Below are 27429 nucleotides of genomic sequence, written 5' to 3' on the forward strand. Positions count from 1 at the left end.
CAAGTGCCACTGAATGGAGAAAGTAGAACAGGCTCCCACCGTCTGGTACAGGAGGGCTGAGCAGACTCCAGGAGACAGTGAAGGGCAGGGGAGCCACGCACCAGTCCATGGGCTTGCCCAGAGGCGGACGCGACTGAGCGACAGCGTCCAGAGCCCGCGGGAACTGCAAGTCTGCAGCGGGTCCCAGTCTTGGGGGAGGGTGGTCTGAGCCCACCCTGCGCATCAGCATCTCGCCCTCCAGGCCATCCTCACCACAGGGCGTGGCTGCCTAGCCAGCTAAGCTGATGACAGGCAGGACAGCTAGTCTTTTGTCGGGAAGCGCAGAGCTTTTGTCTCCCATCTCATGCTGAGGAAGCAGAGGCTGCTGCCGTGCCGAGACTTGCCTTTTGTGCAGATGGACTTGCTCCTCGGGGAGGACCCCAGAGTATTTCTACCCTCAACAGGCTTCACGTGGGCACCTCGATCCCCAGAACTGTCCTAGGAAATTACTGCTTCATGGTCCGATTTCAGTATGTTAGTCATCAATTATTGCCTAACAAATAACCACAAAAGTTAGCCGCTTAAAATGACAAGCTATCATCTCACAGATTCTGTCAGTCTGGGGTCTGGGAGGGGCTTTACAGGATGGTTCTGACCCGGGGTCTTCAGACACTGTGGTCACAGTTTTGGCCAGGGCTTGTCCTCTGAAGACTGCGCTGGACTGGGGAGGGGTGTCTGCCTCCAAGCTCCCTCACGTGACTCTTGGTGGGGCCTGAGCCTCTCCCAGGGGTCCCTGCAGTGTCCTCACCAGGGGCCGGCGGGCTTCCCCACAGCCAGGGGCCGGAAACCGCAGGACAGAAGCTGCAAGGTTTTGATGACTGACCCAGCATCACTGCACCAGCTCCACCTGGGCGGCAAGCCCACACCCGAGCGGGGAGGACTTGGGACATATTTGAAAGCACCCCCAGCTGGCCCCCTGCCCCTCCCTGACACACACATGGGGCCCAGAGGTCCGGGCTGGCCCCGAACTCCAAGCCGGCTGCGGGCTTCTAAGAGAGGGCACCGGCGAGAGAGAGACCTGGGGTCCGGGCCGCTGAGAGAGCCTCCTGTCCCACACAGAGGAGAAAAGAGTCCCAGGACAGAGAGCCAGGCCAGCCCCAGAGCAGCAGCTGCGCAGGACGCTGGACGGTGGACGCTGGGATGGCTGTCTCCCTCCCGCACCTGTCACTGGGTAGAGTGGAGGAGGAGAGGCCGCCCGGGCACGGGGTGGGGCCCCCTCCCCAGCTGGGCCTGGAGTCAGAGCAGAGGTCTCCCAGCCCCCACCCAGAGCCAGGCTGGACTGGCCCCTCTCTCCCGCAGCCAGCCGAGACCATGGGTGCAGATGTACTCTGGGGGCTAGGGTGGAGGGGACGGGGGCTGAGGAGACACCTGCCTTCCTGCAGGGAGTCCTGGGGGGCAGGAGGCCTCTCTCCTCCCCATCCAGTGGGGAGAGGGGCAGGAGTCGTCCCTGGACCTCCCGAGGCGAGATGGGGGGCCTGGGGAGGAAGCCTGCCCCTCCCTCTGGCTGGAGGCCTGCCCAGCTGCAGGACCGCACGTGTCATGTGTGGACTCTGGAGCTGGGGACCTGGGCGGGGCTTGATGAGTGTCTGGGAGTGTGGGGCGCTTGAGGGACCCTGCAGCTTGGCCACTGCCCTGTGTCAGGGACACAAACGGGAGCAGCCGGGCGGCTGGAGAGGGGACAGGGCCTGTAGGGGGCGCTGCGCATGTCCAGGGTGCGGCCTGGAGCCCTGGGTCCCTGCTCTGCAGCTTCAGGGCTCACTCCCTGCATGGCTTCTCTGCTTGCACCGTTTCTGTTGAAAAATTCTGGGTTTTTTGCATTTTGTTGCACTTCAAAGGCAAGGTACAGTTCTTTTCCTGCTGCTGCTGCTAAGCCGCTTCAGTCGTGTCCGACTCTGTGCGACCCCATAGACGACAGCCCACCAGGCTCCCCCGTCCCTGGGATTCTCCAGGCAAGAACACTGGAGTGGGTTGCCATTTCCTTCTCCAGTGCGTGAAAGTGAAAAGTGAAAGGGAAGTCGCTCAGTCGTATCCGACTCTTAGCGACCCCATGGACTGCAGCCCACCAGGCTCCTCCATCCATGGGATTTTCCAGGCAAGAGTACTGGAGTGGGGTGCCATTGCCTTCTCCAGTTCTTTTCCTAAATGCTTAAAAAATTTTTAAATCTCTTTCTAGGATTCCAGTTACACCCATGTTGGATTTTTCCTGTGTCCTCTATGCCTGTGTGTCTTTATACTTGTTTTTCTCTCCTTGTTCCCATCTGGGTATTTTCTACTTACGTAATTTCCATTTCACTAATCCTCTCTTCTGCTGTGTGTGATCTGCTTTTAAAACCATCTATTCAGTTGTTCACAGGTCTTATTCTATGTATTTTTACCTCTTTTTTCCCTCTTCCTGTTTCCAACTGAGTATTTTGTACTTAACATAATTTCCACTTCACTAATCCTCTCTTCTGCTGTGTGTGATCTGCTTTTAAAACCATCTATTCTGTTATTCATTTCAGCTATTTTATATTTCAGTTCTAGAATTTCCAAATGATTCTTTTACTTTAGATTTCAATTCTCTGATGAAATTCTCCATTTTTTTCCCATTGATTTTCTCAAACATATTAATCAGATTTTAAGGTTCATTCTAATCATTCCAATATTGGTGACCTATGGATTTACATCTGTGATTTTTCTTGGCTTGTGTGAAACTTTTCTGGTGCACCTGGTAATTTTGGAATAAATGATGACCACTATGAAGAGAAACCGTGAGGTTCTGGGAGATGCTTTTGTTATTTAGAGAGAGTTTCCTTACGTCAGTCACATGGGTGGGAGTCCGTACTTGACAGAATCCCAAGCTTCACTCCAGGCTTTGTAGGGCTCTCTGTCTTCCTGCTTCTCGGGCACCTTCTGGCAAAGGCTGTTGTGTCAGCTTATCATCTCACCACACTGCCCTGAAGCAACTCTGGAGTATTTGACAGCAGGTGGACCGGGAATGCTTTGCTGCAAGGCTTGCACCTGGACAGACATCTCCTCCAGCAACGAAACACAAAGGAACCGTAAGGGACTGGAAATAACTGCGTGCAGGCACAGTCCAGCCAAATTAGGGACGAGACACAAAAAGGCCAGAAGCCCACACACTGCTTCCGAAGAGCCAGCAGCAAAAGCAGGGTGTCAGGAACAAAGGCCGGGAACTGCACACACCCCCTGCGTGCGCAGGCTCAGCCGCTCAGCCGTGTCCGACTCCTTGCAACCCCGAGGACGACAGCCCGCCAGGCTTCTCTGTCCATGGGATTCTCCAGGCAAGAACGCCTCCTCCAGGGCATCTTCCCGACCCAGGGATCAAGCCTGTGTCTCCTGTAGCTCCTGCGTGGCAGGCAGATTCTTTATGGCTGAGTCACCGGGGAAGCCCCAAGCTCCCTGACCAGGGATCAAACCCAAACCCGGGCCCACCACAGTGAAAGAGCCGAGTCCTAAACACTGGACGCCCAGGGAACTCCCCCAGCTTCTGAGGGAACACGTGCATTAGGGCTGACTGTAACCCTGTCCAGAGGCCTGGAAGGCAGGCACGGCCTCTATGCTGTCCCTCAGTCTCCCTCCAAGTAGCCCGTATCTCCCGCAATGGAGCTTGTGCACACATTCTGGCCTGAATTTCTTGTCTGGCCTCTCATCATTTCTATTGATTAAGGAGGCCAAGAGCCTAGGTGGTCACACCCATGTCACACTTCCCCATGTGCGGCAGTCAGCACAGGTGAGAGGACCAGGCTGGGCACCAGGCTTTCACTTCACCTGAAAATCACCAGCCCCGTGCCTGTGGGCAGGGTCTCTGAGTTTTGGTCTCGTCCTCTGCATACCAGAGGCGGTGGGGCCTCCATCCCAGCACCGCACCAGGCAGGCAGTGGCGATGGCAGAACCCCGTCGCTGCCTGTCCTGCTCACCCCCATCAGGTCCACTGGGGGTGGGGCAGTCCATCGTCCACTGCAGAAGCCATGAGCCAGCACCCGCATGTCCCACCTCCTGGGTTCCACCCACCCCCACGGGCAGAAGGGGATCCCTTGTGTGGCAGGTCAGCTGATCAGCAGTCACCTGCCTCCCCTGAATCTCTCTGTTCCTTCCCGGGGATGGAGTGGACAGCAGCCTGACCCCTTTGTACAGCTCCTTCCAGGCCTGAGTTCTGCAGCACGCCGGTCAGCTGCTGAGCTGCAGGCACCTGGGATGGCCTCAGATACGGAGAGCAAAAGCAGGAGCAGGAGAGAGGCTGTGGCTGCTGCCTTCGGGGACGGAGCCTTTCCAGGTACTGTCTGCTCCACTGTTGGCAGGACCTGCACGTGGGGCGTGCCGAGGGGCCAGGGAGAGGAATGGCCGGCAGCTCAGCAACCTAGGAGTCACCTGGCCTCACCAGGGAAAGCAGTCAACATGGCACGATCCCTGCCCTGGCCTGGAGGGGTTGGACTCGGCACAAACAGAGAGTCTAAGAGCACCGGGGCTGCTGCCCGCTTTGGCCTCGAGACTGCCTGCGGCCAGGGCGCTGCCCCCGCTGAGCGCCCCGAGGCCCCCCTGGAGGGGTCACACTCAGGGCCCAGTGCGTCTGAGAGAGGAGGACGGGCTGCCCCGTGTGGCCCCCTGGATGTCCTCACGTCTCGAAGCCTTGGTTGGCCCCCATGACCTCAATATGTGTCTCAAGAAGGAAAGGGCCTGGGGAGGGGACCGTCGTTCTGGGTAAGAGCAATCAACATGCAACGTGATTAGAATAGCTGGACCTTTTTTTTTTTTAGATGAACCTGTTTTCCCAAACCTCTAGTCTACGGCAAACTTTAGTATTACGTATAAACACATAATCTTCCCCAAAGAGGAAGACGCCAACTAGTTACGATTACAGAAAAGCCCAGCATGGCCAAAAAATCAAATCAATAAATAGAATTTTAAAAAGTGAAACAACAAAGCGACCCCCTTCACGGCCTGTCGGGGGATCTCACTGGCCTGCAGTGCCTGGAATTTTGTGGGCGTCCACACGCTCTCCCGTTTTTCCTCTGTGTTTGTTTTGCTTTCTGTCCGGCGTCTCCCCCTCAGGAGTTTTGTCCTTTCTCCCGGGAGACCATGGGTTTCCACGCCTGAGCTGGCGTTCCCTCCGCTCTTCCCATCCACCCTAAACCCGAGGGGTCACCAGGTCACTCTGGTCACCCCCTGCGGCTCTCAGTGGCCAGCCGGCTCCCCGCCCCCTGGGCAGCAGCAGCACACTCCTGGTGCCCCAGACGTCCCTCCGCCACTGACACCAATCTCAGAAAAATGCTGTGTCCCTCAGGTGTCTTCTTGCTCAAAACTGCGCAAAGCCCGGCATTTGGGGCCTACCTCCACCGCCCCAACTTAATTTCTTCTGCTTGAAAAATAATATTGCTTTTCAGTACCAAAATCATGTTTACTAATTGTGAAACATTATAAAAACAAAAACAAAATGCTAAGGAAACCCGGAAGTCACTCCCAGGTTAATCCGGCCAGCACTGACGTTGAGGCGGACTCGTGGGCACGGCCACTGCTGCGTCCCAAGCTTCGTGAATTATCCGGGAACGTCCACTGTTGGCTTCTGTATTAGGGCCTTGCTATTTACTTTCCTTTTCCAACATTTAACTCTTCTTTTTTTTTTTTTAAATTTTTGGTTGTGCTGGTCTTCACTGCTGGGCACAGGCTTTCTCCGCTTGCAGAGAGCGGGGACTTCTCCCACTGCGGCGGTGGCCCTTGCTACAGAGTGCCAGCCCGGGACACACAGGCTTCAGCAGTCATGGCACACAGACTTAACTGCCCCATAGCACGTGGAGTCTTCCAGACCAGGAATCAAATCTGTGTCCCCTGCACTGACAGGCGGATTCTTAACCGCTGGACCCCCCGCGAAGTCCCGCCAACATGAAAGTCTTGTACTGGCTTATCGTGACACAGTTTCCATCGTGGGAACACAGGGAAGTATCAAAATTCAACTGCAGAGGTGCCCCTTATTGTCGGGGCCCAGAACAACCCCTGGTAAGCAGGGAGGGCTCCTAGGCGTTATCCTGACCCCAGGTGAGCTGTCTATTCAGCTACACAACCTGGTTTTCCAAGCATCACGTGTGCGAGCTTTCCCCATGCGGTTACAGATGCACGACCGCCCATTTCACCGGAGCCTTTATGTTCCACGGGCTGCAAATTCCGTTTGAACCACAGACGCTGCCATTATTTTCCTTGCACAATTAATACATATTCACCGTAAAGAAAATATGAGATAAAGAGAAGCAAAAAAGCAAAGCTCAATCAACTGAATTCTCTCCAAAGAGATAATTTCTTAACACTTCGGATTCGCGTCTAACCTTCCGTGTTTTCCTTGTACATTGAGAGGTCTTTTACATGTATAATCACTTACATGTAAATGTATTTTTACATGAACGTGCATTTACACACATGATTTGTTAACCAAATAGGATTGTGTTATGCAGTCTCTTTTAAGCCATGTTTTAACTGACCGTTTCGCACAGCTGTATGTTCCAAGGGGTAGCTGCGTGGCGGCTGACCTGACCTAGCCTGGCTCTGCCACCCTGGACTTGACTCCAGGCTTCACTCTCAGAAGCCCCGCTGGCCGGGTGCCCAGCATTCAGACTCCACAGGTCAGAGGTGACCCAGGAGCCGCTCACCTAGGTGGCCGCAGGGCAGTGCCACTTGCAATGTCCTGGGCTCCTGCTCCCTCCCCTGGCGTCCCTCCAGAGCAGCCCCTCTGGGGCAGGGCACCCACCTCCTGCCTGCACCAATACAGGGTCCCGAGGTCTGCTCCTTCAACTCTCAGCACAGAGTAGGCGTCTCTGTGCGGGAACTTCGATTCCAGGGATGCCAGCCAACCCGCCCCCATCTTCTGGAATCTTCTGGAACACCTTCTCTGTCTGCGTGGCAATCTGTAGGTGTAGGTGGCGATTATGTACCCAGGGTCCCACCCTGGGCCTACCCTACACACGACAGACGTTCCTCTCCGGTTTGCCTTTTGACTTTGCTGACAGCGGGATTTGGGCTTTGGAGACAGTGCCCAGCTGCCAGCAAGCGACCTCCTCCTCGAGTCTGTGCTCAGCGTCCCCTCGAGTCTAGAGGTGGCTCTGCCGAACTCGATGCTTTCTGCTTTGTCGTCCACCTGGGTTTCAGGGAGACGTCACATATATGGATATAGACACGCTTGTTTATTTATTTGCACCAGAGCTTATTGCATCTTCACTGTGGCACAGGAGCTCTTAGTCGCCATGCGTGAAATCTAGTTCCCTGACCAGGGATTGAATCCCCGGATTGGAGCGTGGTGCCTTAGCCGGTGGCCCACCAGGGAAGTCCCCACGCTGAGGTTTTGCACAGGGGAGGCGCACACCTGATGGCCTAGCAAACAGCCTTGAGAAGAGCCGTCCTCCCACCTGCTCTGGCTACCGGTTGCCTCTTGGACCCTTGCCGAGACAGGCGTGGTTCTGACCACGGCTATCACACAAGACCCCGAAATGCTGGCTAGGAGAGCACCCCCCGCCGAGAGCCGGCTAGTCGTGGTGCCCGCAGCCTCTCCCGCCTCTCCTGGGCCTCCTGGGCAGCAGCCCCCAGGTTTGCACCTGCGCCTGCGGCTGACCCGCGACAGGGCGGAGCAGCCACCAAAGTCACCCCAACTCCCGTGTGAGGAGGCCCAGGACCATGTCTCGGGCACAGGCTCGTGCTTGTCCTTCCAGCTGAAGTTCAGTGTCAGTTTTTTAACCTCTGTAGCAGTCAGAGGTCTCCAGGGACACGGACGAGGGGCATGTGCGCCCCCAGGGAGGTTTATTATGAGGACTTGGCTCCTGTGATGACGGAGGCTGAGAAGTCCCGTGAGCTGCTGTTCGGAGGCTGGAGACCCAGGAAGCAGGTGGTGTGAGTCACCCCACGTTCGGAGGCCTGAGGACCCTGGGACAGGAGATGGGATGACACCAGCTTAACGCTGAGGCAGGTGCAGAAGGGCAAATCCTGCCTTCCTCCACCTTCTGTTCTATCCAGACCCTCAGTGGATGGATAAGCCCCACCCGCCCTGGGTGGGGGACCTGCCCTGGGGAAGCCCACCTGCCCTGGGGAGCCCCACCAACCCTGGGGAGGCCCACCCGCACTGGGGGGGCACCTGCCCTGGGGAGGCCCACCCACCCTGGGAAGCCCCATCAACCCTGGGGAGGCCCACCCGCACTGGGGGGGCACCTGTGTTACTGAGACCACCCGTTCCAGTGCGGAGCTCACCAGAAACCCCCTCACATACACCCAGAAACTGCTTAACCTGGGCACCCGTGGCCAGTCGGGTGGACACAAAATTACCCATAGGTCCTTGCAGTGACCATCTGGGGCCTGTCCATTTGCAGGGAGCACTTGATGAGCCCCTCCCAAAGAAGACTCCCCCCTGGCATCATGGCCCACACACGTAGATACGCCTTTAGAGCAGCAGGCCCCGACCTTCCAGGCACCAGGGACCGATTTGCGGGAAGCAGTTTTTCCATAGACCAGGATGAGCAGGGAGGGTTTCAGGATGACACAGCGTGCGCTCACCGTGCTCTTTGTTTCTGATCTAATGTTGCCGCTGATCCGACAGGAGGTACCAGTCCACGGCCTGGAGGCCCACAACCGAGCTGCAGGCTCCTAGCTTCTGCTGGAAGGCAGGGAGATGGGGTCTCTCCTCTGGGGGCCCCTTGTCCAGCCACAGACTGAGAGCTCTGTCCCTCTGGAAGAGTAAAGGAGAGATTCATGGGGTTTTATCGTCTGCTGTTTCTGGGGGTGAACAACAAACACCTCCACATCCTACAGCCTGTAACGGTCTCAGCTCTGCCGAGTCATAGCGCTTTTCCCAGCTCCTCTCTCACGTTTTCTCAGGACATAACCGAATCCTATTAATAATGATGGCATAGCTTCTTCCTCCCTCCCTCTAAAACATGAGCTCTTACGAACGTCTTTAGGGCTAATCTGACCACTTTAATGGGTTGCCACGTACATGCTTTCCCACGTACGTGATGTTGGCCTAAACCCCGCCCCAAATGGATCCCTATGTAAGCAGGCTCCACTACTTCCAAACCACAGAGTGCTTATGCACGCTTAGTTGCCCAGCTGTGTCCAACTCTTTGTGACCCCATGGATGTAGCCCACCAGGGCCCTTTGTCCACTGGATTTTCCAGGCAAGAATACTGGAGTGGATTGCCATTCCCTTCTCCAGGGGATCTTCCCAACCCAGGGATCGCACCCAGGTCTCCTCCATTTCATCTATAACCATCTGTCTGAATGGTTAGATAGCATCACAGACTCAATGAACATGAGTTATGAGCAAACTCTGGGAGATGGTGAAGGACAGGGAAGCCTGGCAGGCTGCAGTTCGTGGGGTGGCAAAGAGTCAGACACGACTGAGCGACTGAAAAACAACTCGGGATAGATGCTGGGCGCCACCCTGGCTCACGAAGCTCAGCCAGGGTGGACATCTTGTGTCTGAATCTCTACCCCTATGTTGAATACCAATGGCTGGAGGGCCAGGGCTACCCTCGAGCTGAGTCCACCGCCCCTGTGGCTCTTGGGCCAGGTAGGGGCCATCCCACCTGCCTGGAGCAACTCAGACAGGCCTCCCCTCCAGGGTCCCCAGCGCCGCGGCCCTGCGGCGTGAGGGTGCGTCTCCTTGGCCGTCCTGTCCTCTGCCCAGCCCGCTGTGCAGTTCCCGTCCGATCACAGTGATGGTGCCTCTGCCCCACCACGACTTCCACCCACAGGCCTGGATGGGACACAGGTCACGTCAAGGGGGTTCTGCCCGGAGCTTGGGCAGGCCAGGGTCTTATTCCCCTCCGTGAGCGGCTTCCCAGCACCGCCCAGGGGAGAGGAGATGCCCGCCAAGCTGCCGTCCAGCTGAGCAGGTGCCTGAGTCCTGCAGGAGGCGCTGGCTGCTCACCTGACCGGCTGGAGCCGCTCCAAAGAGCACTAGGCCGAGGAGCAAGCCCGCCTCCTCCGGGTCCGCGCTCCCGGGTTTGCGGCGCTCCCGGCGCAAGAAGACGTGCCGCGGGACTCCCGCGGGAGAGCAATGCCGCGGGGTCCGCCCACGGAGTGGAGCTTCTTGCAGGCAGGGGCCGCGAGGCCTCCCACGCCTGGGGCGATTCATTTTAACTCAGCGGGTGGGATCGCACGGAGGCGGCTGCCGGCTGCTACGTGATCCCGTCTTTCCGCATCGGGGCTTCCAGCCTGCGGGCGTCCTAGCCGGCCCTTTGGAAAGCCGAGGCCTTAAGGCGTCTGAGAACCTCGGCAGGCAGGTGGCGCACTGTCAGGGTCTCAGCACAGGGGTTCAGGGTGCCCTCCTGGGACCTCAGTGCTCTGGACAACCCCGTCCTCCAGCTGCCTCCCGAGCAATGCCACCCCAGTCGTCCAGAGAGGTTCCTCTTTAGCCAAGTTCCTGTTTTACAGAAACAGCCATCCAAAAGGAGAGCGGTGCTCCCAACATTAGTGTGTGCGTCAGGGGCCGGGAGTGTGTCAGGCTGCACCACCCCGAGGGGCGTCCTCCCAGCCTTTGGGGCACTCACCCCAAAGTCCAGTCATTTTCAGATACAGGGAATGGCGATGCATGGGACAGGTTCTGACGTGGAAGTGACTCTGACCCCAAAGCGAGATGTCCACTTCTCTGCACCACCACCACCATTTTGGTGTCGATACGGTCCCAGTATTCACAAGCAGAAAGTGTAAACAGAGCCACAGGTAGAGAGCACACAGCGCCCCTCTAGTCTCTCCCTCCCCACCTCGCAGGAGTTAAGCGTTTCCCCTCCTTCCCAGCTGGAGGACCGGGTTGTCCAGAGCACTGAGGTCCCAGGAGGGCACCCTGAACCCCTGAGCTGAGCACACAGCGCCCCTCTAGTCTCTCCCTCCCCACCTCGCAGGAGTTAAGCGTTTCCCCTCCTTCCCAGCTGGAGGACCAGCTTGTCCAGAGCACTGAGGTCCCAGGAGGGCAGCTCTGGACTAGACTGTGTGAACCCACCCCTGGCTCCTCCCACCAGGGGTGGCATAACTGCCTGTGCCTCAGGGTCCCCATCTGTAAAATGGGACGAGACAGAGCTGCTTGGCCCACGAAGGGCTCACAGTGACGCAGGGCACAGCTGGTATTGAGCCCCCTCATCTGTGGTTTAGTCACCCCAAATTTCCTCACTTGACCCCCAGGTATAGTCCTCTCCTGGGTGAGATGTCAGAGCACACAAAGTGTCAGGTGGCCTCTTCATCTCAGGCCACTGCACCGCTCGCTGCCTGGCACCACCGCAGGCTAACACTGAGGTCAGCGGGCCCCTGTCCTCACAGGGGGCTGCTATGTGGTCTCTGGACGTCCCCTCCCCCGCCTTGGAGGTATGAGACCCGCAGGCACTCTGCCTGGCAGGAGCTGCGATGTAAGGCAACACCCAGTCAGCTGGCCAGGGACAGCCAGCCCCGCGTGGCTCTCAGCTGCACCCCACCAAAGGCGCAGGAACATGTGGGGAACACAGGTTCTCTTGTTCTCTCTGAAGTGCCACCCCGGCTTTAAGCAGCCACAGCTGTTTGCAGCTCCAGAGAGGGAGTCAGAGCTGGAGGCGAGCTCTTACAAAGTGGGGGAGCCAGCGTGGGGCCCGCTGCAGGAGAAAGAGCCGACAGGGGCGCTGGAGGGTAAACCCCAAGGGGAGTCGGTTTGCTGGGGCTGGGCTTGTTTCAGTAGACAACGAGACACAGACAGGAGCAGGGAGGAAAGCAGCTGTGCATACTGTGGCTACAAAGAAGCAGAAGAGATGCCAGAACAGCTTTTCCTAAATCTCAGCAGCAGGATCTGGTGACTGACCAGAACCACGGCCAAGAGGAGGGGGGAGGGGACCCCTCCTTGGGCCCCCAAAACGAGATGCTCTTTTCGAGGACCTTTCCTGACCTCTGCTACCCCGTTGGCCCAGTGGGCAGCTCTGGTCACTGCCTCCTTGTCTGGGTCCCCGAGTTCACTGGGAGCCCCACACCAAGGGCCGCCTCTGCTCCCAGTCATTTGTTCTCCAGTGCCATCTGTCAAAACCGCAGAAAGGGCACTGCTGGATAATAAGGAGGCTGAGGCGGACAGAGGACACTCCAGAGGGGATTTGTGGAGGAGCACACCGAGCCCCTGGCGCCCCAGCAGCTCGGGGTTGGGGAGGGCGATGCGGCTGGCCCCCCGCAACCCCGGTGTTCCGGCTCCACGGCCCGCCCAGGCGATCCGCCGGGGGAGTCAGGACGGGGGAGGGCGCGAGGGGACCCCGGAGGCACAAGGCGGGTTCGCGGGGTGGGCGAGCCTCCGGAGGACTCCAGGGCCGCGGGGGCCTGGCGGGTGGTCCAGGCAGTCGGGGCCGAGGACACGGGGCACGGCCAGGAAAGGGGGGGTCAGGGGACGCGGGGAGCGCGTGGGAGCGAGCAGACTCGGGGATGCATAGCTCTGGGGGCCGGGGACTCGCGGAGGCCGGGGACTCGCGGAGGCCGGGGCGGGGGCTGCGGGGCTCAGGGTCGCGGGAGGACCCTGGGGTCCCTCCAGCCCCTCCCTGCCGCCCCCGAGGGGCGGGGCGCGGCGCTCTGGGCGGGGCCAGTGCGCAGGCGCGGGGGCGCGCTCCCGCGGGCCGCGGCGGGTGGGGGGCGCCTCCTGGGTCGCCGGCGGGAGGGGGCGCGCGAACCTCACTTCCGGTGAGCCCTCCGCGGGCCGTGATTGGGCACGAGTCGGCGAGAGCGCGCGCGCCCAGCCAATGGGCGGCGGCGGCGCCGCCGGCGGCGGGCGCGCGCGCGCGCGCGGGGCGGGGCGGGGCGGCCGCAGCCTGGTCGCCGCCCGCGGGCCTGTCCGACGCCCGCCCGGCCGGCCCCGCCGCCCGGCAGCCATGTGACCGCGCCGCCGCCCTCCGCGCGCCTGGCCAGCCCGCCCGCCCGCCGCGCGTCCGCGGCCCGGCCGCAGCCCAGGCCGCCGAGGGAGCGGCGGGGGCCGGCGCCATGGCCGAGCGGGGCCGCCTGGGCCTGGCCGGCGCGCCCGCCGCGCTCAACACGCCGGTGCCCATGAACCTGTTCGCCACCTGGGAGGTGGACGGCTCCAGCCCCAGCTGCGTGCCCAGGTACGCCGCCCGCCCGCCGCTTTGTTCCCGCGCGCACCTGCCGGCCTCTGGGACCGGCCCCCGGGGACCTCGCGCCCGGGCCCCCGCCCGGGCCTGCACCCTCGCCCGGCCTCCCGGGACCTGCACACCGGGCCCGCCCCGCGGGCCGTGCACCGGGCCCGTCCACCCTGGGGTCCCCGCTTGGGACCGACCACCCCGGGACCCCCACCGGGGGCCTGCCCTGGGGGCCGTCCGCTCCGGGATCCCCACCCCGGGCCGTGGCCTTGGCGCCCCACGTCGGGCGCGCGCCTTCTCTGCGCGCGAGCCCAGACGCGTGGACGGTCCCTGAGGTTTTGGTCCAGTGCAGCCGAGGAAGCGGCGCCGGCTCTCTGAGGCCCCGCGTGGTCCCCCGGGCTCTCGCGGGCTCTCACCTGGCTCGCGCACGACCGGCATCCTTGCACCTGCCTACCGGTGCGGTGTCGGTGGAGTTGACTTAGGGTGTGGCGTCTCCTCTCTCCACCGGGTACCATACATTTCCTTTTGCGTCCGGCCACACTGTCACGCCTGAGTGGCCTGGGAGTCGCTCTCGGGGCACGCAGTGTGCAGAGGACACGCACATCTCGGACCGTAGCTGTACTGCTTCGACTTTCGTCCTTCTGAGGGTCTGGGCCTACTCCTCTGTCCTGCTGGCGGGAGTGTCCGCCCTTTCTGTTTGCACTGTGCTTTGTAATTTGGGGACTTTCCTGGACATAAACACTGGTCCTTGCATCAGGCCATCGCCAGAGACGCTGCCCTCTTCACTTGGTGGGGAAGCGCCCTGTCCCCAGCAGTATAGCTGGAGGAGGCTCACCCATGGGGCAGCTCTGTGGCCAGCCCCTGCTTCTCCTGACAGCTGGAAGCTTTGTGGGTTTTTTTCCCAATCAGTGGTCCTTCTTGAGGAAGCTCCCAGGCTGAGGGGGAGAGAGACAAGAGTCATGCCAGGGCCTAGTTCTGCAGTGGACACCAGGCCACGATGGCTGCGGGCAGGCAGCCAGGAAGAGCTCTCTCTGGGGAGACCTCTGGCGGGACCAGAGGACGTGGCCGTGTGTGTGGAGGGGGCGCGCTCTGCTGCGGCGCCTTCAACAGGTGTGCAGGGCAGGTGCTGGGCACGCAGGGGTGCCGGGGTGCCCTCCCAAGTGCGGGGCCGCAGCTCAGGGTGTGGCTGTGCCCAGTGGAAGGCTGGGTGCTTCCCGGCCTCTGTGGGCCTCTGGGAGGGTGGGGTGTTCGCAGGACGTCTGCCTGCGTGCCTTCTCTTTGGGAGGTCTCACCTGCCCAGGCCTGGTCTCCACCCTCCTCTCTCCCGTTTTGGCATTGGGCCCAGTGTTGGGTCATGCTGGAACCCCCCCTCCAGTGTTCCTTCTCTCTGCTGTCATTGTCGGCACCCCCCCCCCCCCGCCAGACCTCTTGCTCTCCCTGGGGGCACAGATGCCCCCCTCCTGGCGCGTACATACACCCTCCCTCCCCCCAGAACTAGGAGTGCAGCCTCCTGGGGCTCTGAGAAGACCACTGAGGTTTTAACCAGAGTGAGGAAGGGGAGGCGGGGGGTCTGGGGCATGGAGCTGGTCTAGGACGCCCACCCTGCTGTGTGTGTGCGGGGAGGGGCGGGATAGGGGGTGGGGGCTAGGCAGCGCCAGGGGTCGGAGTTCCACAGCTCTGCCTGGGGGGCGGTGTGGGGCACGGGGGGCAGGGCAGGCAGGTTGTTCTGTGGGTATGGGGCCCAGCGGGCCGTAGGGTGGGTGGGCGCAGAGCACCCCTGCCCGTCCCAGCGCGGCCCTCCCCGTGGGTTCTGCCGGCCGCCCTGCCCCCCTGGAGCAGGCCTCCAGGCAGGCTGCCCACCCTGCCTGCTTGGAGACTGGGTGCAGAGGCACCGCTCTGTGCGTGTGCTCGGCGCGCGCCTGCTCTAACCGCTGGAGCTGCCGGCTGTGGGTGCTCACTGGGCCCCATGAGGCAGCGGTGCATCTCCGCTCTGTCTCGGCGCTGTGGCCAGCCCCCGGTTGGACTGGTGATGAACCCACTCCTGGGCCTTCTCGCACTGGCAGTGGCGTTTGGGGGGAGCGTTTGCTCGGTGTTACTACCAGGAGGCTTCCCGGAGCGGCTGTGCCAGCTCACCCCCACTGGCGTCCCCATTGCTCTGCATTCTTGCCAGCACTGCCTGACTTTTAATCACTGCCAGTCTGGTGGGTGTGAAATGGTACTGTGGTTCTAATTTGAATTTCTCTGATTACTGATGCAGGCCCCTGGTACTTCCCCGTCAGCGAAATTCTCGTTCATCTCTCTTGCCAGTTTTTTCCTCCTGCTTTATTCCCCAGCTTGAGCCTCAGTGGGTTTTTAAGGGCCAGTAAGTCCTTTTCAGCGCTGTGTTGAAAGCACCCTCTTCTCTGCAAGGCCATGGTGCCACCCAAGGTGCTCCTGGTGTTGGCCTTGGTCTTGTCCTGTGGTCTGTCCTCCCCGGGGCTGTTGGGAGAGCTCTCTGCTCTCCCTGGGAGCTGCTGCCAGGCCCGCGGGGCTGCAACAGAGGCAGGCTCGGTTTCCTGCATTTCCTTGGGGGCACAGACTGCACCCCCTGCAGTGACCCTCAGCCTTGGTGTCCCACTGCCCCTGCTTCCGCGGGGATCCCCTGAGCAGCCTCCTGCTGCACCCCCACCCACCGGTCTGGGGCATTTTGAACCCTTGCACTTGCCCCCTAATGTTCTGTCCTGTCGAGGTCTCACAGGGTCAGATCTCTCTGCAGGCTTACTGAGCGCTCGCGTTCCTGTGGCCCCTCCTGTCGGCGCCCTTGCCTGGCTCACCTTCCGGAAGGGGCTGCAGCTGGAGCGCGAGCTTTGGCGTCTGCGTGCTGGGCCCGCTGCAGCCTGCGGCTGGGCGAGTGCCGGTTGCCCGGGCCGTGGCCGCGCTGTGGGCCCCGCGCCCCAGGCGTCGCCCACCCGGCATTCTGTGCAGGTCCTGTGTTCCCCCGCCTTTTCACCTTCAGCCACGTTGGAGGCTGTGCTGGGGTTTCTCCGCGGGGGCGCGCCAGGCGCATGTAGCGTGCGGGCGCTGGGTGTGATCAAACTCTCAGAGCCGGACGTCGTCCTGCTCCTTTCCCTGCCGATGTGGGTCTTCCAGCATTAAACCTGCCTCTCCCTCTTGGAAACATAGCAGCGTGCTAGCATGGTGGTGCCCTGGTCCCCTTCCCGCAGGCAGGTAGATGGGATCAGACTTTGCCCAGGACGTCGCATCTCTGCCTGGGGTCTGTAATCTGCTCATCCGCTGCCCTTATCCGATTTTGATGCGAAGACACCTGCAGAATGAGCTGCCCCACCATGTGTCTGTGTGAAGCAGGAGCTGTTTGTTCTCTGAACGTCCGGGCGATGGTGAGGGTGCCGGTCAGGGGGCCTGACTCCAGGTTGCTTTGGGCCGGGGGTGGCTCCTGACTTGGCTGCTTTAATGTCTGCAGAACCCCCATCCCTGCCTTTCAGTTAGCTTTAGAAACACATCTTTCTGTGAATTTGTCCATTTTTTCCCGATTTTCAACTTGATTGGCAAAAAGTTGTTCCAAATGTTCTTTTTCTAAAAGAATGCCTGCAGGGCCTGTGGAGCTCTCCCCTTCCGGTCCCTTCCGTTGGCCGTGCGGGTGGGCGTCCACGCGCGGGTGCATCTCACCAGGGGTCCATCAGGCGTGTTTTTTAATGGACATTCACACCTTCCTTTCCGTCCACGCTCTTCATCTCTGTCACGTGCGCGTGTTCCGATCTCTTTAAGGTGCACTCCCAGCTCCTCCCCTCTCCTCCTTGCCTTCCGTGCTTGGTTTCTGATCGCTCGCCTATTCATTTGCCTTTGGCCGCACTGGGCCCTGGTGGTCGCACTGGGCCCTGGTGGTCGCACTGGGCCCTAGTCGCTGCGCGGGCTTCCCTGGTTGGGGTGTGCGGGGCTCCTCTGCACCACGGTGGGCGGGCGCCTCCCTGCAGTGGTCTCTCCTGGCGCCGAGTGCGGGCTTAGTTGCCCCGCAGCATGTGGCGTCTTCCCAGACCAGAGATCAAGCCGGTGTCCCCTGCACTGGTAGGTGGGTTCTTAACCGGATAACCAGGGAAGTCCCTTTTGTAAAATTTTAAAGCTGCAAAATAAGTAATGTTTTGACTGCATTTCGCAAGCTTTTATGCGTAGAGTTGTTGAGTTTAAAATCTTTTAAAAATTTTTCCGTTTTTCCTTCTTTAACACGGTGGGATATTTCAAAGTTTCTGTATATCCAGACTTTCTTCTCTTATCTTTCCATCGCTGAATTTGTTTCTTCTCTTTTGATTGTTTCTGACTTGGTTGTGCTGTGGTCACAGAGGGTGGTCAGTGTGACCCCAGGTCTGTAGGGCGTTTCAGGACTTGCTCTGGGGCTCCGTTTGAAGCCAGCGTTCGTGTGTGTTCTGCTTGTCCTGAAGAGGGCCGTGTGTTTGGCACTTGGTGGTGCCACGTTTGATGCCTGTCCCTGTGGGTCATGCTCGGCTTATAGTGTCTTCAAGGCTTGTTACCTTTCTTGTCTACTTGGGAAGCAGGGAAGGGTCTCCGAGCCTGGAGGGGGCTGTCCGTTCCCCCTGGAGCTCTGTCTTCAGATCGCAGCCCTGTGGAGTCACAGGCCCCGAGTGCTCACGGCTGACTCAGCACCCAGCGGAGCTTCTCCTCCTGGGAGACTCGGCGGTGGCGCCGCGCTCAGCTGGCTGTGGGAGATGCCCGCCTGCGTGTCTCCCGCCTTGTGTCTCTAAGCTTTCCTGTGTCCTCGCACGTTGCCCGCCTGTGTGTCTCTCCCGCCTTGTCTCTTTAAGCTTTCCTGAGTCCTCGCACACTGGCTGTGTGCTTTTTATTTGGCACCATCTAGATTTCATTTTCGTTTGATCTGACAGTCTTTATTCTTTAATCAGGACGTTCAGTCCGTTGTTATTTGTCTAAGTTGCTGACGGTTGGGTTCATGTCTACCACTGCATTTTTGTCCTTAGTATCCTTTTTTTCCCCTAAGTTTCTCTTTTTCGTTGTACCTTACTGTGCATCTTCCATTTCTTATTAGTGTGAAACTTGTCTCTATTTCTGTCCCTTTCGTGGTTACTGTGTACATTGCGTGCTTGCTGTTGTGTTTCAGAGTTAACTGTAAATTGTCTTCCTGAACGACAGAGGGACCTTAGACCACAGTGTTCTGACCTGTCACGTTCACGTTTGCGTGCTTTTGTTTAGAGCATTTTGACGTCTTTTTGAGCCCATGTGAGATTATTGTTATTACTTTCTATTGTTGCTGCTAGGTCGCTTCAGTCGTGTCCGACTCTGTGCGACCCCATAGACGACAGCCTACCAGGCTCCGCCGTTCCTGGGCTTCTCCAGGCAAGAACACTGGAGTGGGTTGCCATTTCCTTCTCCAGTGCATGAAAGTGAAAAGTGAAAGTGAGGTTGCTCAGTCATGTCCGACTCTTAGCAACCCCATGGACTGTAGCCTACCAGGCTTTTCCGTCCATGGGGTTTTCCAGGCAAGAGCACTGGAGTGGGGTGCCATCGCCTTCTCCGTTTCTGTTGGTAATACTTGATTAATCTCAAAACTCACCGCTTTTTAAATCCCTTTTGCATCTCGGAAGTGTGAAGTGAAAGTCGCTCAGTCGTGTCTGACTCCGTGCAGCGTCATGGGCTATGCTGTTCAAGGGGTTCTCCAGGCCAGAACACTGGCGTGGGCAGCCTCTCCTTTCTCCAGGGGATCTTCCCAGCCCAGGAATAGAACCGGGGTCTCCTGCACTACAGGCCAGTTCTTTACCAGCTGAGCTACCAGGGAATCCCCATTTTCCCTCCTCCTTCTGTCTGAAAACACATCTTTAGGATTCTCTTTAGTGAGGGCCTGCAGACAGCTCATCGTTCTTTCAGTGTGTCTGAGGCGTTCTCCGCTGTCCCAGGGGTGTCCTGCCGGCTCTGGGGTCCCTGGTGGCGTCTCCCCAGCTTGGCTCTCAGCTGGGCTCTCGTGAGGCCAGCGTCAGTCGCGCGCGCCTGGCTCGAAGGTCTGTCCTCCTCCCCGGTGGCTCTGCGGCCACCTCTTTGGTGTCGGGGGGGTGGGGGGGGCGGTTCTCTCGTGTGCCTGAGCTGGGGTCAGTGGGCTCTGGGCTCTGGGCGGTGGTTCTCCTGAGTTGGGGTCAGTGGGCTCTGGGCTCTGGGCTCTGGGCTCTGGGCGGTGGTTTTCCTGAGTTGGGGTCTCTGGGCTCTGGGTGGGTGGTTTTCCTGAGTTGGGGTCTCTGGGCTCTGGGGCAGGTGGTTTTCCTGAGTTGGGGTCCCTGGGTTCTGGGCGGTGGTTCTCCTGAGTTGGGGTCCCTGGACTCTGGGCTCTGGGCGGTGGTTCTCCTGAGTTGGGGTCACTGGGCTCTGGGCGGTGGTTCTCCTGAGTTGGGGTCACTGGGCTCTGGGCTCTGAGTGGGTGGTTCTCCTGAGTTGGGGTCACTGGGCTCTGGGCTCTGGGTGGTGGTTTTCCTGAGTTGGGGTCATTGGGCTCTGGGCTCTGGGGCAGGTGGTTCTCCTGAGTTGGGGTCACTGGGCTCTGGGCTCTGGGTGGGTGGTTCTCCTGAGTTGGGGTCACTGAGCTCTGGGCTCTGGGTGGGTGGTTCTCCTGAGTTGGGGTCACTGGGCTCTGGGCGGGTGGTTTTCCTGAGTTGGGGTCCCTGGGCTCTGGGGCAGGTGGTTCTCCTGAGTTGGGGTCACTGGGCTCTGGGCTCTAGGGCAGGTGGTTCTCCTGAGTTGGGGTCCCTGGGCTCTGGGCGGTGGTTTGCCTGAGTTGGGGTCATTGGGCTCTGGGCTCTGGGGCAGGTGGTTCTCCTGAGTTGGGGTCACTGGGCTCTGGTCTCTGGGGTGGGTGGTTCTCCTGAGTTGGGGTCCCTGGGCTCTGGGCTCTGGGTGGTGGTTCTCCTGAGTTGGGGTCACTGGGCTCTGGGCTCTGGGGTAGGTGGTTTTCCTGAGTTGGGGTCATTGGGCTCTGGGCTCTGGGTGGGTGGTTTTCCTGAGTTGGGGTCCCTGGGCTCTGGGCTCTGGGTGGTGGTTTTCCTGAGTTGGGGTCACTGGGCTCTGGGAGGGTGGTTTTCTTGAGTTGGGGTCCCTGGGCTCTGGGGCAGGTGGTTCTCCTGAGTTGGGCTCACTGATCTCTGGGGCGGGTGGTTCTCCTGAGCTGGGGGTCACTGGGCTCTGGGTGGGTGGTTCTCACGAGTCCCGGGAAGTCCTCAGGCGCTCTCCTCTCCCCAGCTCTCGCTTTGCCTCTGGACCCGGTGGGCGTGCGGTTGCCCTTTCCTCTGGCATCACAGACTGGCCGCCAGGCAGGCTGTGCGCCTCCCTGTTTCAGCAGCCAGTCCTCAGCCCTCCTCCCTGTGGAAACGTGTCCGCGCTGCTCGGCACCCCAGCCTGCAGGAGGGCCTGCGCGCGGGTGGGATGGGCTGTCCCCTTTGTGGGCAGAGCCGTGATGGAGCGGTGCTGGGCAGGTGCCTGTGGCTGAGCATGAGGCCGAGTTTGGAGTTCCTGGGAGGCCGTGGATCTGTTTGGTGGGCGTGGATTTAGCTGGAGGCTGAGGGGGTTTGGATGTGGGTGGGGTGGGGAGGGCAGGTCGGGGTTGAGAGTGGGCTGGGCTTTTGGGCTCTCAAGAGGTGCGAGCCGCGCTGAGGGGAGACCAGGGCATCTGGCCTCAGCCGTCGAGGCCTGCGGATGGGTCTCAGGGGAGGCCCGACCCCTTGCCACAGTCACCGCCTTTCCTGCCCCCACGATGGCAGTGCCAGGCCCCGCGCACACCTGGGCGGTGGGCTGCTCCCCCAGCAGGTGGCAAGGTGGGCTCAGTGCTGAGAAGTGCTGCCTTCGAGGGTGAGTGTGGAAGGAGGCAGCTGCTTGGGGCAGGTGGTGTCTCCCGTGACGCTTTGCGATGGGCAGTCAGCTGCTTGGGCCCTGCTCACGGGCACACTGCCCTTCCTGTCTTCCCAGGATCCAGGCATCAACCCTGGCTCCCCTACCCCCAGCGCGGTGGGTGAGGGGGGCCTTGTGCAGGCGGGCGGGGCCGGGGTCTGCCTCAGAGAGCGGTCTGGAGAGTGGGGGTCTCTGCGCGCGGAGGCTCTAGATCGGGTCTTGGGGATCCCTTGGGAGCCTGAGCGTCACTTGCTGTGGCCAGAGTGACCCGTGGCCACCGAGGTAGGGGTGCTCGGGCAGGTGGGCAGCAGGACGGGACCCTCTGAGGCCGTGTCCTGGCACCGCTGCCCACCCAGACCCCACCGGCCCGGCGTGGCCCCTGCGGGCACGGCCTGGGCCCGTTGGACGTTGCAGTCCGGCCCCTGGGCTTCCGGCTTCGGTGGGAATTGGCTCACAGCTGTTCCTGCCGGCGCTGGGTATTTTGGGCTCCAGGATACGGAGGGCGGTGAGTGCGTGAGCCGCTGGCTCCTCCCAGCACCTGTGCCTGGTGCCCGACAGTGGCCGAGAGCGGCCCCAGAATAGCGCGGGTGTCTCTGGAAGCTGAGTCCCGTTCTGCCCCGAAGCGGCCTCGGCCGGGGGCCTTTGTGGAGGCCCAGGACGCGTTGCGAGGACCTCCGTGCCTGTGAAACAGGGTTTCTAGTGAAGCTCTGTGTGCCCCACGTGGCCCCCGCCCGCTGCCGTGCCCCCGGGGTGAGAGGTGCATGTCCTCCGGGAGCCCCTCAGCGCGGCGGGCACGCAGCAGCCGCTCTGCTGGGCTGGTCTTTCTCCCCCTTGGAGGTCAGGCCAAGGTCCAGGGTCTCCTGCACGGTCAGGCCAGCTTGGGTCCTGGCGGCGCCTAGAGCTGCACGGTGACGGAGACGCTGTGCACTGGGCGCGCCTGCCCTCCTTCCTGTTGGGCCCGCGGCGGCTGGCCAGTCCCCGCTGCCCCACCGGCCTTCCGTCCTCTCCCCAGCCAGGCCACGGTGCCTCCCTTGCTGTGGCGCTGCCCCCAACTGTTCTCAGGAGGGGTCCTCCTGGCGGCCTGCACCTTTGTCCCACTGGCGGGGCGTGGGGAAGCAGCGGAGGGGCTGGGACTCGTGAGGTCTGCAGGAGGGGCTCAGGTCTCCAGCAGCGAGGGCCCCCAGTGGCCGGCACAGAGTGGGGCGCCCTGGCCTGGCCTCTTCTGCTCGGGCAGACGTGCCGGTCTCTCAGCCGAGCGGTCTCCCATGCCGGCTCTGTTTCCAGCTTCCGTGGGGTGACTCCCGCCCAGCAGGGGCAGCCCTGTGTGCACACGAGGCCTGAGCAGAGCTGTGTGGGCTCGGGTGTCGCTGCCCCTGAAGGCAGAGCGCTGTAGGCGGGGTGCCCCTCAGAGGCACTGCCCTTTGCCCAGACGTGGCTGTGAGCTTCGGTGGCCTGGGTTCCGGCTGCCTCTGCCCTGAGCCACCTGAACAGGCCGCGTACTGCCTCCTGTTGGCACTGGGCTCCTTTGTCCCTGCCTGCTTTGTCTGTGGGGCACGCGTCCCCATCTGGACAGTGGTGACGCCCCCACGGGGAGGCCCTTAGTGAGGAGCCGTGGACCCACAGCAGCTGGGACCTCGGGCCCCCTCCCTTCCCAGAGCCTCGCTGCCCAGCCCTGCAGCCACCCTTGAGGCGATGGTGCCGTATTTTCTGTTGGGCGGCGGCCAGTCTGCGCCTTTCTGCCTTTGCATGCAAGGGGATAGGATGGGCTTTTCTGTCCCAGTTTGCATTCTGGGGCCTCAGCTTGGGCTCCAGACGTTCTGCTCCGTCTGGTTGCGCCGTGGGCCAAGGGCTGCCACGCTTTGGCAGGTGAGTGGACCACAGCCACCACCGTGAACCGTGTGCCCTCCCACCGGCCCGGCTCTGGTGGGAGGTGAGCTGTGTGTGGAGCACGTTCACAAATGCCATGGCCGTCCACGCGGCGCTGGGGCGTGCACCGGCCGGCCCCCCCAGAGGAGTGAGGGTGGAGCGGGGCGCACGTGGCAGCTGGTGGTGGGGCTCCACTCCGAATGAGCCCCCGGGAGGCTTCTGGGCTCTGGGGGCTCGGGAAAGGCCGAGGGTCTGGCGCTGATGCCTGAGACGGCGGAGGGCGTCTGGGCCCGTTACTGCCGGCCGAGGCCTGGCCGGGGTGGGGGTGTCATGGAAGGCTTCAGGGGTCTGTTAGTGAGTGACTGAGTTGGGGGGGCTGCTGCACCCTTGGGGCCATGCTGGGGTCACCGCAGCCGCAGTGCCGTGCCGGCTTTGGGGTGATGGTGTAGGTCATTCCAGGGGAGAAGCTGGCACAGAGGGAGGACCCCCCCGCCGCCTCTGTCGGCAGAGGAGCAAGTCCGTAGGGAACCCACGGTGAGCCCGGCTTTCCCGACCTTGGTCCCTCTCACAGCCTCCTCCTGGGCACCAGCTCCCCAGAGAGAAAGCTGGCCGCCCTCCCCAGGGCCTCGGGCTTGGCTCAGCCAGTGGCCAGCACTCCATCTGCAGAGGCCACACCAGCCGCTGCTTGGGACGGTTGCCGGGGGCTGGGGCGCCCCATCCTGCGGGTCCTCTCGGCCCGATGGGAGCACAGAACCGCTGTCCTCACGTGGAGGAGACGGCTCCTTGGGGGCCCAGTGGGGTTTCCTGTTAGGTTATTTGCGATGGGAATAAAGAGGAGACGTGTCGGTCAGACCTTTGAGGAGAGCACTTTCCAGTTCCCTTTTGGAGGAGAGCGAACACAGAGTCTTCTTCTGGGGGTGCGACGCAGCCCTGGCGGGTCAGTGAGGCTCGGTGCAGCGGGCTCCTCCAGGGCTCGGCCGGGGGTGTGCAGGCTGACCTCACCCCCACCCCCGTCAGGCGGCCTGGCTCCAGGCCTGTGCGTGCTGCAGAGTGGCGGGGTGCTGGCCAGGCCTCTGGGAGGTGCTGTGGTTTGTGGGGGGCCTGGCACGGCTGCGGGCTACACCCCCCGGCTCTGACGCGACCCTCTCCCCCCCACGTCCCTGTGGCAGGCGTGGCAACTCCATCGACGTTGGAGGTTTGCCTGCGGTGTCTGGATGTCCTGGAACCGGGTTGGCTGGTGGTCCAGGAGGAACGCTGGGCGTCCAGGGGTGTCAAGGGTGTGCGGACCCCCTGGCTGGGCTTCTGTGATGCAGACCCCTGGGGCTCTGGGGCCTGGGCACCTCCTGGGGACCGCTGCGGGCAGACAAGTGGAGGCAGAGCCCACGCTCGCCCTGAGGGCTTCTCCGTGGCTGCGTGAGGTCCAGGTGGGCCGGGGGACACCCCTGCAGCGCCTCCCTACAGCTGCAGCCCAGGTGAGCAGCGAAGCCTGGCGTGCCTCGGTGAGGACGAGCCTGCGGGTCCGCGCTGCGTTCTCTGGGTTCATTCCCAAGGAGCAGGCGCACCCGGTGCCCATCTCAGGGGGAGACGCAGGCTCATGGAGCAGGGCAGGGCCCCTGCAGTGGGAAAGGGGAGCTTGTCGTGAAGCCGCGCGGGCTCCCGGGGCCCCTCTGTGGGGGACGGGCCGTGAGGTGGGACCCACGAGCAGATAACAGTGGTGGCTTGGTGCCAGGCGCGCGGGGGCCTCGGGCTCACCCTGGGTCTATGGTGAGAAGCAGCTGAGCCCGGGGCTGGCCCTGCTCAGTGACCCTGCTCTCCCCTGGCTTTAGCCCTGACAGGCTGTCCCCCTCCCAGACTGAGGGTAGTGGTGTGGCTGAGAAAGGGGACCTGGGGTGCCAGGACACGTTGGGGCAGAGGGCAGTTGTGCCGCATGGCGGGGCCGAGCGGTTCCAGGAGGGCCGGTGCGGCGGACTGCGCGGAGGGGACGGAGCAGGGGAGGGTGCCGTGGGGGGGGCGGTGGGGAGATGAGTTGCTGGGGGGCAATGGGGGGTGCCGTGATGCAGGCCCTGGGGGCACAGTGGGGGGCTGGGGGGCTGTGATGGGGGACCAGGAGGGAGCAATGGGGAGGTATGCCGTGATGGGGGTCCTGGGGGAGAGCAATGAGGGGTGTGTTGTGATGGGGCCCCTGGGGGGAGCGATGGGGGGACAGGGTGCCGTGATGAGGGGCCAGGAGGAAGCAATGGGGGGTGCCGTGATGGGGGCCCTGGGGGGCCAGTGGGGGGGGTGCCGTGATGGGGGTACTGGGAACCTCTTGTGAGAAGCCGCTCTCTTCGGGTGGCCCTGCTTCCCAGCAGTGATGGAGCGAGGCTGGGGCTATGAGCTGTCGGTTCAGGGAGGAGGGGTCCCCGGGAAGCCAGGGGGCTGGACGTCTGTGTCTCAGACCTGCATGGCCAGTTGGGGCCGTGCTCCGTGTCTCAGGTGTGGAGTCCGGGAGTGGGAGCCCCAGGAGGGGCCTGAGGAGGGCACGCGGGCTGACGATGGGTCCACTGCAGGGGTCTGAGCGGAGGTGGAGGCACGGTGCCTCCTGGGGCCGGGCGGTGCAGGGTGCTGCGGGCATCTGCGGGGCCCTGGGCCCACCGTGTGGGCGTCTCTCCAGCTCAGGTCAGGGTAGGGACGGGCCGCCCCCCGCCTGCCTCCGACTCCCTGTTGGCCGCTGGGCGGGAGCCCGCAGCGCCCCTCCTCTCCTGCTGGTCCCTCCCGAGCACGGGGGACCTTGCAGTGTGGTAAGTACCCTGCCCCCCTGGGCCTGGTCCCAGACGCCCCCCCCCCCCATAAGAGATCAGCCTCCACATGCCCGCCCCCTCCAGCTGATGTGCTCTGGCCCTGCGCCCTGGGACGGGGGACCCTGGGGCAGCTCTGCCGAGCTTGTGACAGGCCGCCCACCAGCGGCTCCCCTGCGGGCGGCGTGTGCTCCGGCTGCTGGGAGCTCCCTTTCCGGAGTCTGGCTGCGGGGGGCCTGCTGCCATCCTGTCGCCCCCTCCTCGGGGCCCGGTGTCTGCCCGGCTCCTGTGGGAGGAACTCCCGTGTGATTGCCACTCGGGACACCCTGCTTCCTCCTCCGTCTCTCGCCCCTTCCTGGACAGGGCTGAGCCCTGCGGTGTCCAGTGCCGGCCCCGACTACAAGGGCCAGGCAGGGACTCCCAGGGCCCAGGGGCGCCCCTGAGCGGAAGCCCGGCCTTTGCCGAGCCCCCTGGCGGCTGTGGGGGTCCCAGTGGACGCCACGCCCAGCCCTTGGTGGGGGCTACTGGGCTCCCTGGGGGAGGCGTCTCAGCAGGAGCCTCGGGGCACAGGAGGGAGGAGGTGTGGGTCGGGGAGCTCTGGGCGTGGGTTCCGGGCTCAGCGTCCTGCTGGACCACAGCCTGGTGACACCCCCTGCCCCCGCCCCCGCCCCCACCAAGCCGGGGCCGTGACTCCTGAGTGAGCTCAGTCCTGGGCACACCTGCCTGCTTAGGGCAGAGGGGAAGCCCTCCCAGGAGACTCGCGCCCCATGTCCACCGTCAGCTCAGCGAAGCACCCCAACATATGGCTTGGCCCCCAGGCCCCTAGTTCTCAGGCTCTGGGGCTTGGACCCCAGGCCCCTAGTTCTCAGGACACTGGGCTTGGACCCCAGGCCCCTAGTTCTCAGGACACTGGGCTTGGACCCCAGGCCCCTAGTTCTCAGGCTCTGGGGGCTGGAGGCCCAAGGCCATGGCGCCCACAGGTTGGTTCAGTGTGTCTCTCTGTTGTGTCCTCATAGGGGGGTCTCGAAGGAGCCCCATGAGGTCCCTCTACAAGGGCACTGACCCCCTTCACCAGGGCCCCACCCTCTGCCCTCATCATCCCCAGAAGTCCTTTCTCCTGACAGCATCATGTAGCCTCACGGGGATCTGGGGGGAACCAGAGTCTGCAGCCCCAGTGTTCTGGCGGTGCCTGGAGCCCCTGGGCAGGGGGCCACAGCTGTGTGTGCTGGGAGGGGCCGGGTGTGCCCCCAGCCTGGACCCGCGCCTGTCGGGTGTGAGGACCAGCTGCTGTGAGACGTCAGAGAGGCCTGGGCCCCTGCCCTGCCCTCTGGCTCCCGGACCCCTTCTCATCTGACCTGGAGCCCTCTGACCACCCCAGACAGCCACGCCCCACAGCCGGCAGGGCAGGGTCTCCCCTCCTGGGAGCCCGCCTGAGGCGGGGGCTGAAGTGGGGGTGGGGCCCACAGCGGCTGCTCGTCTGCACAAGCTGCCATTCTCTGGGGAGCCTGTCACCGAGGACCGTGCTGCCTGGTCCCCAGAGCCGGCTGTGGGTCCTCGCTGGGGTGGCCTGGGTCGTGCCTGGATGGGGGGGAAGCCCAGGGTCGTCGCTCTGAGCCCTGGGGAAGCTGGGTGCTGAAGGGGCTGGGACGCGGGCCCCCCTCACCGCCCCCGTGGGAGGTCCCCCCGGTGTATGGTACAGGCAGGTTCTGAGCACATGGTTGGAGGCGGCCGTTGGCTTCAGCCGGTGCAGGCAGCGCTCCTGGCCTGCTGGGCTCGCGGTCCCCACTGAGTCTTCCTAC

At 62.3% G+C, this 27429-nt stretch overlaps 2 protein-coding genes across 6 annotated transcripts in view; one reads left to right on the top strand and one right to left on the bottom strand.

Moving 5' to 3' along the window:
* Positions 1–8584: 8584 nt before the first annotated feature.
* On the bottom strand, positions 8585–12986 carry LOC128066524 (basic proline-rich protein-like). The gene is made up of 3 exons (XM_052659556.1): positions 12173–12986; positions 9941–10053; positions 8585–8737 (listed from the first exon to the last, which is right to left on the bottom strand). Exons 1-3 carry the CDS (start codon positions 12984–12986, stop codon positions 8585–8587), a joined length of 1080 nt encoding a protein of 359 aa, XP_052515516.1.
* Positions 12976–27429, top strand: part of PACS2 (phosphofurin acidic cluster sorting protein 2) — a 62091-nt gene continuing 47637 nt past the window's right edge. For all 5 annotated transcript variants that reach the window (XM_052660070.1, XM_052660073.1, XM_052660071.1 and 2 more), the window contains exon 1: positions 12976–13103. In XM_052660070.1, the coding sequence (XP_052516030.1) occupies positions 12985–13103 (119 nt within the window). In that variant the 5' untranslated portion in view covers positions 12976–12984. The remainder of the gene's footprint in view (positions 13104–27429) is intronic.

The sequence above is a fragment of the Budorcas taxicolor genome, chromosome 21, assembly GCF_023091745.1.
Source record: "Budorcas taxicolor isolate Tak-1 chromosome 21, Takin1.1, whole genome shotgun sequence".
Classification (NCBI taxonomy): Eukaryota; Metazoa; Chordata; class Mammalia; order Artiodactyla; family Bovidae; genus Budorcas; species Budorcas taxicolor.

Coding starts and splice junctions, on each gene's coding strand:
- LOC128066524 (XM_052659556.1), bottom strand. CDS start 12,986: ATGGCGCCGGCCCCCGCCGCTCCCTCGGCGGCCTGGGCTGCGGCCGGG. Junction 10,054..12,172: donor TGCGGGGGGCCAGCCGCATC/GCCCTCCCCAAC, acceptor CTCCCGCGGGAG/TCCCGCGGCACGTCTTCTTG. Junction 8,738..9,940: donor GAGCGGCTCCAGCCGGTCAG/GTGAGCAGCCAG, acceptor TTACTCTTCCAG/AGGGACAGAGCTCTCAGTCT.